At 35.4% G+C, this 18223-nt stretch overlaps 1 protein-coding gene across 1 annotated transcript; it reads right to left on the bottom strand.

Annotated features, from left to right (window-relative positions):
* Positions 1-7017: 7017 nt before the first annotated feature.
* On the bottom strand, positions 7018-9435 carry LOC120354323. The gene is made up of 2 exons (XM_039441289.1): positions 8765-9435; positions 7018-7505 (listed from the first exon to the last, which is right to left on the bottom strand). Exons 1-2 carry the CDS (start codon positions 9104-9106, stop codon positions 7224-7226), a joined length of 624 nt encoding a protein of 207 aa, XP_039297223.1. The 5' UTR covers positions 9107-9435; the 3' UTR covers positions 7018-7223.
* Positions 9436-18223: the final 8788 nt, after the last annotated feature.

The raw sequence follows: 18223 nt of genomic DNA, 5'->3' as shown, positions 1-18223 counted from the left end.
TGTGGCTTGTCCAAAATATCAGAACACAAAGAATAGGACATGTTGTCTGTTCAAAGGTGAAACTGATAATGAACTAAATTGAGCAGAATGCACACCTTATATAGGCGGTGCGCAAATTACTGAACTTCTTTCACCATGCTCGTCAGAGGTGTGTACTCCATCACACGATCGCTAATTAAAACGCAATACGCGGAAGTATTTGCAGGTACTGCACTATTAAATTCCATTTCAATACGAACATCTGTCGATGATTTCAAATGACTTGGTTGGTGTGAACAATCTACAACAATCAGCGGTGTTGATTCACAAAACGTTTTAAAGTCAATTTCTGTTCCGAGTTCGCTATTGATTGAATGATTATAATACGAGGGCGCGAAATCCAGGAACATGCGGTATAATACCTCCTTCTTACCTAGCAGATTTTCATATGGATAATACTCGCTGTTCAAATATACTTTAACATTGTAAATACCACAGCTATCGAAATTACATATTGATTTTTTAATTTTATTCTTACGATCAGTTTGAAATGCAATTATAACGTATTTTGGACTATCAAAACTCAATGTGGTACGAACTGCCCAAGAATGGTTAAGTGAATTTTGCAAATTTGGTAATTCACAAATTTCCCAATGACGGAAACCTAATTTCAGTGGAGTGTCAGCATAGAGTAGTCTCAAAAATTTCAGTCTTATATGATCTTCTAAAGTTATGTAGGGCATTCTCCATTGCAGTTTTGTAATTTTCACACTAACGCTTGTTCCACTTGTAGACTCAACACAATTTAGGTCTGTCGGTGACCTCAATAAGACGAGTTCCTGTTTCAAATTTAAAATTATTCTTTGAAAATCTTCAAAAAACGGGAGGATTAATTTCAGCGGTACACAGAAAGTGAATTTATTATCTGTTAGCTCATATCCTGCTCTGTCAAAACCAGCCAAGTGATATGTGTTTTTATCGAGAGTATTCTTCACTAGAATAGCATGTGTAAGTAGCATGGGGAGTAGTATGTGTAACGCTAGTCCGCCCCCACACGGTGCACCTTGGATAATGCTAAATGGACTAGCACTAGCTGGCGGTCAGACAAACTTTAGTTCTCCTGACCAAACACAACACAACACTATAAATTTAAAATCACATACCAATTTCAAACTCAAAAGTTCTTTTAAGGACTACCAGACAAGAAATCTTGGGCCTTCAGTCCGGATTTGCCATTTGAATGTAGAGAGTATAAGCTATTCTAAAAGTCAATATCTTTCAAAGCGTTTGAGACAAGACAACATTGACCTGGTTGCCATTCAGGAAACACACTGTAGCTCTGAGGATCAGCTGAAAGGAAGAGGTACTATACCTGGCTATGACCTACTTGGTGCTACATACCATAATGTATATGGAGTTGCAACCTATGTGAGATGCAATATAGACAATGCCACCCTAATCTCCACCTCAACAGACAATGACATCAATGCTGTTGTAGTCAATATAGGAAATATCACAGTGACTAACATCTACAAACCACCTAACACCCCATGGCCAACTGCAGTGATCCCAATTCAGCCTCACCCTGCAGTTTATTTAGGAGATTTCAATAGTCACCATGAACAGTGGAAGTATAGGGACTGCAATGCAAATGGTGAAGTTGTGGTGGAATGGGCTGAAAGTGGAAATCTCAATCTTGTGTTTGATGCAAAAGACCGGTTCACATTTAAATCTGCAGCTTGGAGGCAGGAATACAATCCAGATCTATGCTTTTCCTCATGTGATAACAAGGGCCAACCACTTCCAATCACCAGACGAGTTCTCTCTGACTTTCCACACAGTCAGCATCGTCCAGTTCTCATAGAAATAGGTCACCAGGTCCCACTTGTGACTTCCACACCACATCCAAGATGGAACTTCCAAAAAGCTGACTGGGAAAGGTACATAAAGAAATTGATAAATGCCTGGGTTGGATACCTCCTCTAAGTAAAAATTATAAACGATTTGTTGGGGCAGTCATTAGTACAGCTAAAAAGTGCATCCCAAGAGGATATCGCAGAGAATATATTCCAGGCTGGTCCCAGAATAGTGATGAACTTTATCAAACCTTCTTGGAGACGGGTGAGCAAGAGGTGGCAGATGAACTCCTTCATAGTCTTGATGAGGCAAGAAAACAGAAATGGATGAATGTGGTTGAGAACATGAACTTCCAAACCAAGTCGACAAGCATGGGCTCTTCTAAGGAAATTGGGCAGTGGAGCACCCATGGAAAGACAAAAAGCAGATGTCTCTGCAAACTCAATAGCATCTCACATAGTGGAAACATCCAGAGCACAAGTGGACAGAGAACACTCGACCAAAATAAAACATGAGCTGAGCCAACTTAAGAGACAGGCAACAGAGAGTGAATTCAGTCTACCTTTCACCCCAGAAGAAATCGCATCAGCTCTCAAGCATGTAGCTTCTGGAAAAGCACCAGGATTTGATAGTGTAAACCCAGAATTTCTAGTTAAATGTGGAAAATATGCAAAGGTATGGCTGGCTAAATTCTTCACTGATGTTATGCAAACTGGCAATGTACCCAAAGAGCTGAGGCAGTCAAAGATTATAGCAATTTTGAAACCAGGAAAACCAGCAAACTCAGCAAAAAACTATAGACCAATTGCATTACTGTCGGTGGTGTATAAACTACTGGAGAGGCTAATCTATAATAGAGTATGCCAGAAAATATTTGAAATCATACCTGTTGAGCAGGCTGGGTTCAGACCAAACAGGAGCTGTGTTGATCAAGTTCTATCACTTACAACATGCATTGAAGCTGGTTTCCAGAAGAAATTGAAAACATCTGCTGCCTTTATCGATCTATCAGCAGCTTATGACACTGTTTGGAGAGAAGGTATGATCTATAAGCTCCTAAAAGTGATCAAGTGTAAAATAACAGCTCGTCTTGTGAATAATATGCTGAGTGATAGAACTTTCAAAGTCATCATTGGATCTGATATAAGCTCACAAAGAAAACTTAAGAATGGTCTGCCTCAGGGCTCAGTTCTTGCCCCTCTCTTGTTCAGTCTGTATATTGCTGACATGCCAGAAACCTTGTCTAGAAAACATGGCTATGCTGATGACTGGGTATTATCAACACAGTGTAAATCATTTGAAGAGTCAGAGAAAATTCTTACAGATGACTTGAGAGAGATGGGTAGGTACTTTCGAAGATGGCGTCTCCAACCAAATGCCAGCAAAACAGAAGTTGCATGCTTCCACCTGAACAATAGAGAAGCTAACAGAGAGCTAAGAATTCAATTCGAGAATAGAAGCCTTAAACACAATAAGGCTCCAAAATATTTGGGTGTGATACTTGATAGGACACTTTCATTTAAAGAGCACCTAACAAAGACAGCAGAAAAACTAAAAACCCAAAACAATATTATGCAAAAACTTTGCGGAACATCATGGGGAGCTTCAGCATCTACATTACGCTCTACAGCCCTAAGCCTTGTCTTTTCAGCTGCTGAGTACTGTGCTCCAGTCTGGATGAAAAGCTCTCATGTTCATAGGGTTGATGTTCAGCTAAATAACTCAATGAGAATGATAGGTGGTGTTCTGAAATCTACCCCTGTGGAATGGCTCCCGGTGCTGAGTCACATCCCACCCCCAAATCTTCGACGCATGAATGCCCTCACTAGAGAGTACAAGAAGATACAGGAAAATCGAAGCCTGCCAATACATGAGGATATACAAGATGCCAATCAGAGCCGTCTGCAATCTCGTAAGCCACCGGTTAGGACGCAATTACAGCCTTAGATTCAGGTTTCCGTTTAACTGAGGCCTGGCAACAAGCGTGGTCAGCAAAGCAGAACATTGATATCCCATTTGTAGCCAAAAGGCCACCAGGCTTCGATTTGCCTCGTAAAACATGGTCGGCATTGAATAGGGTACGAACTCATCATGGTAGATGTGCCTATCTGATGCATAAGTGGGGGAAGGCTGACTCCCCTTTCTGTGAGTGTGGAGCAGTCCAGACTGTGAGACACATAGTGGAGGAGTGTCCCAGATCAGCATAGACGGGTGCACATGAAGATTTCCTGGTGGCTAAACCAGCATCAATAGCCTACTTAAATACCCTGGAAGCATGCCTCTAATTTCCAGGTCAAAAGTGACTAAGATATTTTAATTAGTTTTATATATGAATTTTCTATTGTTTTCTTTTTTTTCGAATTTTGTGATCATAAATGTGTTGTGTATACTGCCATACGCTAAATAAATAAACTAGAATAGCTTTAATTGTGGATGTTAATCCAATCAATCTTGATTTAGAAATTTGCTGACCTGCTAATTCATATAGTATTTCATCAAAAAGGTTGCCGATTATGTTACTGCTTAATTTATAGTCTGCCGCAACTGGTGCATCAGCTGGGTCTGTTCCCGGTTTTGTACAGTTAACTGTTCCCTCAATCAATATGAATGATTTACAAGGTAAAGAATAGACATCTAAAGAATTTATGCCAATATTTGCCTTGTCAGAGTTTTTTATTTCCTGTCCCGAATAAACTGTATGAGTGTGAAATTGGAATTTAGTAATATCATTATAAAACTGAAGGTCTGTCTCCACATCCAGAATTTCACTAATTGCGGCTCCTCCTGACATTTCGCCAATCAACTATAAAACCCAACTTTTCTAATATTCTCGCGCTTTTAGCCGACAAAGCACATTTGTTTTTAGGTGTTGACGCTATCGCGTTCCTTTCTCTAATGACTTGATTGTGCATGCACGTATTATTACTTGTGCGCGGGTTGAAAATAAGATAACCCATTACTTTTCACATATGTGCAACCTAATTGTAATTGTATCTCCACGGAAATCAATAAACGATCCGTTCTGGTCTGTTACCTTTACATTAATAGTTTGAATTCGATGTGTATTCAAAGGTACATAAATAATCGGTGATGGTACTTCGTTTATTAAATAGCCACTAGGAACCTTTGGTAAAAATTCGTAGATTATATGTTTTTGTTTTCCGTCAGAGTAACTGCCACATGCTAAATTACACTCAACTACAATACTGTCAACGCTTGTTATGTTAACCAAATGTTTGGAATAATGCCATTTATTTGGCTGCAAAACAACATTATCAAAACCAAGTATCTTAGCAATCAAATCAGAACGTGTTAAATCAATGGGTTTATCAGAATGAATTTCAATCTTGATAGTATTTGCGTTTGCACGTATAATAAGTTTATTCTTCTTCCCATCAATATTCAATTTATTCTTTAAAGATTTTATAATATCCTCAACTTCATATGCACCGGTATCCAACTCGATTAATCTATCGCCATATTTGAAGCTGGAATTTGTTCCTTTGTTAATGTTTGCAATACTATTGTAACTAGAAAAATTAATCAATCCAATTTCCCATTCACAATTTTTATCCAATTCTATAATTTCTTGTAAATGTTCATAGAGGTTACTCGTGTTAGATCGTAATGTAATAACAACCATCTTGTGTGTGTGTGTGTGTGTGTGTGTGTGTGTGTGCGTTCAGCACAAACACTTAATTACAACTGATTTGCAAGAAACAATAATGTAAGATGCCCACAAAAATCACTATTTAATGGTTGCATATGCTCTACATTATGAAATATATTAACTCCATTTTCTTTTTTCCAATATTTGTCCAATTCGTATGGCGGTTGTAAATTTCCAATTGGATCAAAATACCAAACATTAGAGCCAACTTTCTTATATGCTACCCAATGTGTGCCATCCTCGCTTTCCCTTGCTAAATTCACAATGGCATTCTCGTTTTTTAGAATTTTTTTTGGGTAATGCATCTAGCATATATATGCCTCTTAGCTGAATCTGTAATAATTTCGACCAATCAATCAAATCATAATTACTCAATTCTCCTTCAATATTCATGCCTTTTCTTTGTCTTCTTCCTACTCTTCTTTGTTGTTCTACGTTTCTTAACTTGTTTTTGAGGGAATAAACTCACTCCATATGATGATGGGGGTAGGGGTGGAATTAAAACTCTCCCCCCACTAGTTATTTGAGGAAAAGGCTTCAAAAAATACCCTTTTCCTGCAATATGCTTTTTCAACTGAGCTATAGCTTTGCATCTAATATCATTACTATAACTTCTCCTCTCATTCTTCTTCTTCTTCTTTCTCAAAGACCCACCAAACGCCACTTCAGCTTTCATGACGTTTGTAACAAGATAGCTAAGTGCTTTCTCGGCAAGGGGTGTTTGAGGATTTTTGAAAATGCCCCATGCAGCGTTTGCTAGAGCTCTGTCAGCTACGAGTTTTATTATCGCTATTTTGCGTATATGCTATATCATGTACCTTACAGGCTCTATCTAATGAATTTATACCTTGATCACCTCTCTTTAACCATTCATTAACCTTTGTGCCCGGGCCACACCACTCGTAGCCCCCCGGGAGGTGAATTTCCTCTTGCAGGTTATCAATTACCTTATTTAGAATAGTTGATGTCACATTACCTGCCAAACCTGACACACCTTTAAAAACTCTTGCCGCTGAACTCAAGATTCCTTTACCTCGTTTCCTCGAACTCTGCTTTCTCCTACATACCATTTTTCATTACCTTCCAACTCAATGGTTGAACATTAACTGAGGTTAATTAATCAATACACCAACTTAATCAAAAGAAAATTGAATTGGTTTAATTTTCAATCGAGTTGGAAATGAATTCACACACATTATGATACATTGCTTGAATGATAAGAATATTATTTCAAATCTGAAAAGGTGGAGTCAATTTGAAAAGGGGGAGGTGCGCCCACCCACATCTGCAGGAACACGTGCCAAAACAGATGTGGGAGGGAGCGAGCGAGAAGCCAGCGCCGCTTGGGTGTACGGCTGTGTAGCGGTAAAGACTACTGAGCATGCTTGCAACAAACTATAAAAGGTGTGCTCACCTTATTTAAATATCATTCACAACAGAGCAGCTGAACCAGCATTTCTTCTTCTGTGTGTTTCTACTATTCATTGTGAACAGGTAAGAATTGAAAACAATTTTTTTATCAAATATGTACACAATTTATTCGCTACTAATACTACTTTCACACATACATACATCTATACAATTCGTAACACATAGGTCGACGAATTGTATACAGATATAAAAATTGTTAAGCAATAACAATTTTTATATCCGACCAATTTGCCGACTTATGTGTTACTAGCAACACATAATTTTTTACAGTTGATGTTAAAATGTTCTATTTTTTCTCTGGTATGCAGGAAGCAAATCTTTGAGGTAGATACACCTCACATTTGCTTCCTGCATTCCTTATTTTTAAAATTACACGCCGGCTGTGCTGGTTTGTGTCCTCTCGAGCTCCGATGATGGGGTAGGGAGTGTGCTCCTTCAACTCCCTCAGCAGGATCCATGGTTTTGGCTGTGATTTGTTGATTAGTTGCACAAAGTCCAACTCTCCCGCGCCCTCCACCTCCTTCATTAGCAGGGCAAGTGAGGAGTCATGCTCCATTCCAGCTCGTTTCTGTTGAAAAATATTTGATTAGTGTCTTATTTGTTTCAGATTATACTAGAGATCAATAGATTATTGATCGATTATCATCAAATTGTCATCATCGAATTGACATTCTCTGCATAAAGTGAGTATTATCAGTTATTGAAATAATATTGTTGCATGATCAGTTACTTTAAACAATAATTCAATTTCTAATCACTTCAAATAATATTTCCTTTGCATTCTAATCACTTCAAGGAAATATTACTAACATTGTTGCATGATCGAATACTTCAAATAATATTTCCTTTGCATTCTAATCAGTTCAAATAATATTGGTAACATTGTTGCATGAACGTTCTAATCACTTCAAATAATATTGTATCAAATAATTTATGCATGATCGAGTACTTTAAACAATAATTCCATTTCTAAGCAGTTCAAATAATATTTCCTTAGCATTCTAATCACTTCAAGGAAATATTGGTAACATTGTTGGATGATCGGTTACTTTAAACAATAATTCAATTTCTAATCACTTCAAATAATATTGTATCAAATAATTTATGCATGATCGGTTACTCTAAACAATAATTCCATTTCTAATCAGTTCAAATAATATTTCCTTAGCATTCTAATCACTTCAAATAATATTGTATCAAATAATTTATGCATGATTGAGTACTTTAAACAATAATTCCATTTCTAAGCAATTCAAATAATATTTCCTTAGCATTCTAATCACTTCAAGGAAATATTGGTAACATTGTTGGATGATCGGTTACTTTAAACAATAATTCAATTTCTAATCACTTCAAATAATATTGTATCAAATAATTTATGCATGATCGGTTACTTTAAACAATAATTCCATTTCTAATTAGTTCAAATAATATTTCCTTAGCATTCTAATCACTTCAAGGAAATATTGCTAACATTGTTGGATGATCGAATACTTTAAACAATAATTCAATTTCTAATCACTCCAAATAATATTGTATCAGATAATTTATGCATGATCGAGTACTTTAAACAATAATTCCATTTCTAAGCAGTTCAAATAATATTTCCTTTGCATTCTAATCACTTCAAGGAAATATTGGTAACATTTATGCATGATCGAGTACTTTAAACAATAATATCTCATAATTCAAATTCCTTGCATTCTAATCAATTCAAATAATATTCGTATCAAATAATCAAAGACTTGTGTATGCACAGATTTTTTAACAATCAATCACGGAAAAAATCTGTGCATACACAAGTTAATAATATTTGTTGAAACTAACCTTTGTTTGTGAGTAGATTGGCTCCTCCTCCTCATCCCCGCTAACCTCAGGCTCGTCCTCAAACACCAACTTCCGCTTGGCCTGCTTCTGCTTGATGTTGTTCGTGAGGGTAGCTAGCACCGCACGCCTTGGTGCCCAGGTAGGTGCTGGAGCCAAGCGCTGAATAGGGCTGTCCCCGACGATGATCTCCCTACCTGGTGATGCTGGAACCAGTGGAGCAGGTGCAGCAGCAGCAGCAGCAGCAGCAGAAGAAGCAGCACACGACTCAGCAGCTTTGCGCTGCCAATAGTTGAGCACACGCTGCGGCGGGCTATCCGACAGGATGTATGATGGAGAACTCATCGTGAAGCGGGCTCAGATGTAAATGATAATTTTCCTCTCATCACTTCTGTTTATATAGCATACGTTTCTCTCTCTGTTCCAGGCTCGTGTGAGCGAGAGCGAAGCGTGCTACAAGGCGAAAAAAATTCAAATTTCTCCCCAACAACACGTGCTCCCACATCGTTATCGGTTTGTAAGTATTCTCTCTCCTATTACAAAAACTGACACTCGATCATTTTTCAAATAGCATCCTTGCACATGTGTGTTAGAAGACGGGAAAAAAAACTCTCATCTAGAACTCAGCATGAGAGGGTGAAAACACCTGCTAGAAGCTGAAATCCTCCATGTCAACTCACTTAAACATTTTTTGAATAGCATTCTCGAATGATTTCTAATATTATTAAATATTTCACAACATTTCAAGATAGAGGCTAACTCAATCATTTTTTGAATAGCATTCTCGAATATTAGAAATCATTTGAGAATGCTATTCAAAAAATGATTGAGTGAGCGAGCCTCTATCTTGAAATGTTGTGAAATATTTAATAATATTAGAAATCATTCGAGAATGCTATTCAAAAAATGTTTAAGTGAGTTGACATGGAGGATTTCAGCTTCTAGCAGGTGTTTTCACCCTCTCAAATTGAGTTCCGAACCTCATAACCAGTTGAGCTCTCGTGAGGGAAACATACCTGAGCTGAGACAAGCATAGCCGAGGAGATAGCTAAGCTGAGACGATACCTGAGCTGAGACAACCACAGTCGAGGAGCTACCTGAGCTGAGAGAAGCATAGGCGAGGAGATAGCTGTCATTTTGTGAAATCAACACATGTAAGTTCATTTTTACTTTAATTTTATCCTTCGAGGACAAAAATCCTCCCCTCCGAAGACAAAAACTGTCCTCCGAGGACAAAAATTACCCTCCGAGGACAATTTTCCTCTTCTCCGAGGACAAAAATTGTCCTTTGTTCTCCTCCTTTGTCCTCCTCCTCCTCCACTCGTTTAGCAGTAATGACTAACTCTATACCTTCTGGTAACTCTCCTAATCTTTTACACCGTCCTACTTTTACTTTCCCTTTAATTTCCAGCATTGTGATGTTATTATACTGCTCCACTTCTTTTTGTGTGAAGGGAGTTTCTTCCAAGTTTTTCCATACATCTGACAGAAACTTAAGTGATTCTATTCTAGGAAATGTATGACCATTATAGCTTGTCATACCATTGACTGTAATTACACAAATTTTCTCTTCCCTTGGTAGAAAATAACCCTCTTTCTTAAGGTCTTCTCTTGCATTGTATGCATTAATAGAAACATTTTTATGGCACCCCTTTACAAAGTAAACATTTTTCGAACCTTCCTTTTCTCCTAAAACACCTACATATGCAAATTTTCCTTTATTATTTACAGTAAATGCAGTCACATTGTACACTCCACTTAGATCAAAATTTTGCCAATGTGAATGGAAATATGGCTCAAGTTCCTCTCTCAAATTTTCTATTTCTTCCTCAAATTCTTCTAGCTGCTTATGCTGTGCCCTAAATGACTGTGTGGTTTCAAAAAACTCAGTTTTCCTCCGTTTTAGATCAATTTCATCCAGTTCTAGCTTACGCTTCTTGACTGATAGGAGACAAGGGCTGTATCTCTTTAACAGGGTATGGGAGAAGCTTACAAGTCATGTTTGCTCGTTTTCTCAAGACTTGTGGTATCAAGTTAGCTGTTGCTACAAGACCCAACTCATCTAGCCAGGTATGTTATATTATAAATAAGAATATAGTTGATAGACATCGAAGATGCGAATTAAAGGAAATTCCTGAATTTTGCTATTGTAATTCATTAGGTTGGTTGAATATTCAAATGTATTATTTCATTGATGATAGGTTAACAGATAAAAACATTGATAGTGTAAGATTTTCATTTGAAATTATGAAAATGTGTGGCGAATCAGCAATGTTGTACAAACTATAACTTTAACTTTTTTACAGAAATTATGATGAACTCGTTAATTGAGGAGAGAATAAAACTATTAAATACTAAAAGCTTTGAATGTGAAAATTAATTGTAATAATAATAATAATAGTAATACTTGTAGAGGTTTAAGGAATAAATGTATTAGTTGTAAGTTACAAATAAATAAATGCAAAATTATTATAACTATTGACAAAAGTTTGAAAAATAAAGACAATATTGTACAAATTTTTGATTATTGCATACCATATTTAATGAATGTAAACTATATACTTGAATTATGTAAAAAATTATCAAAAATAAATGCTGTATAATGCTTCTCATTCTATGTTGATTTATTGAATTAAACCAAGCTACTCTAGTTGTAAAGGTATGTGTAAGTTAGAATAATATATGAAGCCGGTTTAGTCTGATTAAGTATGTACACATATAATTGATTGAACAGTAGTAAGGAAGTCTTCATACTAACAACATAGAATATTATGGTAGAAGAGAAAGATATTTCAAAAAATAAAAAAAAAAAAATAAAAATGGATTAGCTATTGTCGACTTTGATGAATTGGTTATTAGTTCTTGTTCCACCACACCATGTATCAGGTTGAATGTGCAAAAATCTGTTTGAGTCCTTATGATGATAAGAGGTACATTGGTGAGAACGGTGTTGACACTCTCCCTTTTGGACATTATAGAGTGCCCACAACACTCTAACTGATTGCTCAGTATGTTCCGTGACAATCATCCAACACCACTGATTTGACTGTTGTAAATATCATGAATATTATTAGATCTAAGCTAGCTTTAGAGCTTCATAGTGTGCCGCATGTGAACTATGCCACTTGCAAATATGAACTGAAAAGTGAAAAAGACCTGCTTCAAGCCAACCTTATTGAGATGACAAGTTTATCACGTTTTAATAAGGGTTATAGGTATATCTTAGCTGTTATTAATTGTTTTTCAAAATTTGCATATTGTGTACCATTAAAAGACAAGGCAAGCCAATCTGTATTTAACGCTCTCGAACCAATTATTTCTAAAAATAAGGGAGTTAAGCTGTTCCAAACAGATCAGGGAACAGAATTCTTTAATTCAAAAGTTGAAGCGTTATTAGATAGATATAGTATTAAACATTACCATGTTTTTAGTGATAAGAAAGCCTCCATAGTTGAAAGGTTTAATAGAACACTTAAAGCAAAAATTTATAGATATTTAACTGAACATGGAACCAAAAACTGGATATCGCAACTAGACAGTTTAGTTCGTGATTATAATGCAACAACGCATTCATCCATTAGAATGAAACCTAAGGATGTGAGGAAGAAAGATCGTAATCATGTTTTAATGTCATTGAATTCTGCATCCAATAGACGATATAAATTGAAAAATTCAAAACCGAAATTTAAGCTAGGAGATGTTGTACGAATCTCAAAGAAGAGGCTTCTTTTCGATAAATCTTATAACATAAACTGGAGCGCAGAGTATTTTGTAATTCATTCTATATTTCCTTCTCAACCTGTAATGTATAGCTTGCGAGATCTAAACGGAGAAAAAATTAGTGGTAGGTTTTATGCAGAAGAAATTAAAAAAACACAATTAAACGAATCGGAGAGACAAGTGTATTTGATTGAAAAAATATTAAAACGTGATAAAAAAGGATTGTTAGTGAAATGGATTGGATTTTCAACGCCTAGTTATATTAGTAAAGATCAACTATTAGATGAAAAATAATCTATTGTAATATCTCATTGTAAATACATTCCATTCAGTGTAAATATGTCAAAGATTTGGTGTAAATATAATAGCTCTTTATCAAAAATGCTTTTTATTTCAATCTGAAGTTTCATTTTCATAATTTGGTAAGGCTTAGATAAGGGGAACACATCATGCATTCTCGTGAAGAGGGTGCGGGAAAGAGAGGGAACGATATGTTGAAGTGAGAAACTTCTATCAGTGGGAGAGCGAGCGAGCGCCTGTCGGGCGATGTGATATAATATGTGGTGTCTAGCGCACACCCTCCTCCCTGATAACTTATCAGTTCCTTATCAGATCACATGCTGTACACGTGACTAACATGAGTAATATCCCGATAGTAAATTTCAACAATGTTATAAGAGAGAAAGAAATGCCAACATGGTGTAAAAATGGTAAGTTGTTACCTCATAATGCAAGGATCCTTATAATAGGCTCTTCAGGCTGTGGCAAGACCAATTTGCTATTTAATTTAATTTTTTCAAAGAATGGCTTGAGATTTAAAACTATATACTTGCACACGAAGAGCGAGTATCAAGATAAGTACTTGTTTTTGAGAAAAGTCTTTTCAAAAATGAAGGATATTGAATTTCATATAAACAGCAATTCGGAATGTATTCCTCACCCGAACAAAATATCAGAATATTCTTTAGTAATATTCGATGACTTCCAACTTAATCATGTACCTCAAATAAGAGAATATTTTACTATGGGACGACATCGTAATATTGACACTGCATATTTAATTCAGAGTTATGGAGCTACACAGAAACATTTCACTAGGGACAATGCAAATATGATTATAATCTTCAAGATAGATTTATTGAGTCTGAAATTAATTCACAGAGATCATGTTGGAGGAGATATTTCTTATAAAGATTTCGCTAAACTTTGTCATAAAGTTTGGAATCGTAAACCTCATAATTTTGTAACTATTATGAGCGAGTGTGGAATTAATAGCGGCAAGTACCGAGATTCGCTCGATACGTTTCTTACCATTCAGTAGAGATTAATTCTTTGTGCAGTCATGTTGTCTAAAACACGCAGCAGCAGAAAACTGAATAGAAAGAACGTTGGTTTAATCGAAAAGATTAAGAAATTGAGAAAAGTAATCAGAGACAAGCATAAAAGCTTAGTTAATTTTGAAAGACGATCGGAGGAATACAATAGGAAAACGCTCTCGCCGTTGATAGAGCCCATAATTGAACTGGGAAAAAACAAATCTAGTTTTCACTCTGGTGTAAAACCAAAAAAGGAAGAAGTAAAAGAGGAACAAGAGAGTATGGAAATTGGTGATGACCACTCGAGTTATGATAAAAGCTATGAGAGTTCAACAGACAATTTTTTAAGCTCGACTAAATTTGAAAACAGTTTACTTGGTTCTAGCAGAAACAATGATGTGCTGTCACAATATCTATAAACGTTTCATGCGGAAAAATTGAATAATTCAATCAGTTATGGAATTTCATACAATTCTAAAGATGACGTGTATTATATTGGAAATCAGCAAGTAATATTCGATAACGGTTATATAGATATTAATAATGAAAGATTTCGTTTAACACATGGTCTACTTGAGTTATTATTCAGTGCGAGACCAAACTTGAATCTTTATAATCAGAGAGATCTGGATAAGTATAAAAAAATCTCAACACTTACAGGCATACATTTAGATCGAAGAGGCTATGTTAAACGAAATCAGGGAATTAAATCGCAAATGATTCAAAAGTTATTTCCCAGTAAAAAAATTAGTAAAATTAGAAGGGATGGGGTTTATTGAAATTTGCAAAAAATAATTCTCATGATAGAATTTATCAATACTTTGATAATTTTGACGAATTAGTGGAAAGATTAAATTTACTCTATTCCTCAAAAGCTTCTGGCAACACTGGACATGATATTGAGATCGCGTCTATAATTGAAGAGCTAAAAGAAGCAAAACTAATTGTTTAGTGTTACGATGACTCTACATCGATTCGGTCGAATTGATACAGCTAGTGCTAGCGGTGCTGTTGCTAATCTTACGTGTGATATTGACTCGATAACACAGAAAATAATCGAATCGATAAATCAACAAGGAATCAGTGAAGCTGTGAAATTTTATTTAGATTCGCAAATAACCAAACTCGTTTAGGAAAATACAAAGAATATTGGAGTGAGCATAATTGAAAGAGAACATATTCTAAGTTCATTACAAAATTTTAGTGCCAATATCGATAAAGCTATTGCAGAGAGAACTCTAACTTTAGAATCTGCTCTAGGAGAAGTGAAAACTTTAACAGACAGCTTTTCATCTCAGTTGCTCAGTATTAACAATGATAAAGTTGATAAAGCTTATTTAGATGAGAAATTAAAAGCCATATCAGATAAAATTAAGAATTTGGAGGTGTTGGACAGAAACTATCTCAATACTAAATTAAAACAGCTTAGTACAGAAATTTTTACTAAAGTAAATGAAACACATCCATCGTCAATTGATAAGCAATATTTAGAATCTGCTTTGCAGAAATTGACTAGTTCTTCATTAACAAAGGAAGAGTTTGAAAAATGATTATCCGAAATGGCGAGTGCAATAAAAGCTAATATTATGGAGGGTATTGAACAATTCATTACAAAAGATGCTATTGCTATTCTGATTAATCAAATTGCAGAAAAGTACGCAACTAAAAATGATATGGGAGATTTTATTAAGAAAAACGAGATGGGAGTCGCTGTGAAAAGCGTTTGTGATGAAATAGCTGAGGCAATAAAATCTTGTAAACACTTGCGTGAGAGAGAGAGTGAACTATAATGAACTTTAACACATGCTGCTTCAAATTTCAGTCTAGACATTTTTCATGTGACTATGATATATTGGTTTTTGCATAAATCTTGTAAAAGGATGACATATTATGAGAGAGAGTGAAGTATAATGAATTTAAACACATGCTGCTTCAAATTTCAGTCTAGACATTTTTGACTATGATATATCGGTTTTTGCATAAATCTTGTAAAAGGATGACATATTATGAGAGAGAGTGAACTATAATGAATTTAAACACATGCTGCTTCAAATTTCAGTCTAGACATTTTTCATGTGACTATGATATAACGGTTTTTGCATAAATCTTGTAAAAGGATGACATATTATGAGAGAGAGTGAACTATAATGAATTTAAACACATGCTGCTTCAAATTTCAGTCTAGACATTTTTCATGTGACTATGATATAACGGTTTTTGCATAAATCTTGTAAAAGGATGACATATTATGAGAGAGAGTGAACTATGATGAATTTAAATGGGTAAACACATGTCACAGATGATAAATCGAACTAGACATTTTTTCATGTAACGGAATGTAACGGTTTTCGGTGCAGGAGTTATCGGGCTTAGAGGGGAACCTTGCAGAGAGCAGAGCGCATGTGTCATTTGTCTAGAGGAGGGAGACGCTCACGAGCGAGCGAGCGCACGCGCCACTTTATCGCCCGAACTGACAACATGATGTCTAACTATTTTGACTGCACAAGTTTCAACGAGTTGTCTGTAGAAGCAGACCCGCAAGCCAATTGGGGTTTCGACTGTTTTCCTTTTGATTGGTTTGCAGTAACAAAAGTTACATTTCCCAATAATGGTGAAATTCACCTTAAAATTACCGATATTGATAGTGAAGGCGATTTTACATACACTATTGCATTGCCAAAAGAGTATTCACTAGTTTTAAACAAGCATAAGCTCAGAAGTTTTAATTCTCGCTCGTGGGAACTGAATGTTAGTGGAAATAGAATAACCTTTCAAGTATTATATTATTTTTGATGTCTCTTACGTGATTCTTCAAATTTCATTAACGGGATGAATATAAATATTTATCAATAACCTAATGGGCCACCAAATTTGATACTTTTTGCAGTAGCTCAGAAGTACCCATAATTTTATATTTGATTGTGATGATTTGTATCCAGTCTTTGAAAAAACATGTTTATAACTTGTCACTGGATTATAAATAATATCAATTGAGAAAGGTCCTGATTTGAAAAAAGTGAGTCAACGAAGATGAAAATAGAAGTGAGTTCGCGTTATATGGATTGATAATTGTTAGAAAACATGATGAAAGTGTAGTAAAATGGGTGAAATGATGGAGAATCTTCTGAAATATATTATAGCCTAACTAGAATAGAAAATGATAATAATACAGGTGATAATAAAGGTGAATAAGATAATAAGGCAAACGCAGGCTTAGAATCTATAGAGCTTGCTGAAGAATCTAATTGTGAATATAGATAACCTATCAATGATGTGCTCTTATGATACTTTCAAATACTCTTTAATACTATAATACCTAATACTCTTTAAATACTATTATCATTTTGTTATATTGTGTTATATTACATTGTGAAATATGAGCATATTTCCAACTAGAAATTTATAATTTGGATCGTCTTTATCAATAATATTCAAAAATATACACTAAAGACAACTGGGGTTACGCGTAACCCCAAGGGATTTTTTTCACCCACTTCTGACCGACTTACAGCTTCTAAATCACGTGTGCAGGTAGTTGATGGACTAGTTAATGAATGAATGAATAGATGGACTACTTAGAGAATACAAAAAAATCCCAGATCCTCAAGTTTACTGCAGCCAAGGTAACAACAGAAAATATAATGGTCTGGGGTTACGCATAAGGGTTAAGAACTTTACGAGGACCTCACCATAGTCTACATTGATAAAATCAATAATTATTCATTAGGAATGAATGAAAATAATAAGATAAGTTGAGTGAATTTTTTCTTACAAAATAGGCTATTATAAAATTTTATTATAAGAATGAGTTAATCACAAGTTGATTCCATTAATGCAATAAATTAGTGAATTATATAACATTTATGCAATCATTCTTATAAAATTTAAAGATTAATAATTTATTATTCTTCTGCTTGAATATTCTAATTATAATAAAATATTACTTGCTCATTGCCTTTTTTCAGGTCTACTTCCCTGATGTTGAAAGGGCTGAATGGTTAAACAAGGTAGGTACGGTATCTATAATGATTGATGAAAAATATAACTTTAATACAGTAATAGAACATTTATCTTCTTCTTCTGGTTCCTTTTCCTGTTGGAGGCTGGAAATCATTACAGCGATGCTCACTTTACTAATAATTGCAGCCCAGAAAAGTTCTTTTGAGTTGCAGCCAATTCAATCTCTCAAATTGCATAGCCAAGACAGTGAAATGTAGGCCTATCAATTTACACTAAAGTGCAACTTTCCTTGAGGGGTACCATCTACGTTTCTCGCCTCAGGGATAAGTAAGCTTACTCAACTCCAGTACTACACACAATATTGATCGTTAGCTTAAAAACTCAAACAGGCTTCTCATCTCTTTGACAGACGAGATCTTAGATGCATTTTAATGGGGATACTTTTAGTCGCTAACTTACTATGTAG

Source organism: Nilaparvata lugens, chromosome X (assembly GCF_014356525.2).
Source record: "Nilaparvata lugens isolate BPH chromosome X, ASM1435652v1, whole genome shotgun sequence".
In the NCBI taxonomy this organism is placed as follows: domain Eukaryota; kingdom Metazoa; phylum Arthropoda; class Insecta; order Hemiptera; family Delphacidae; genus Nilaparvata; species Nilaparvata lugens.
Note: the sequence above shows the minus strand (reverse complement) of the source record. Positions and strands in the feature narration are given on the sequence as shown.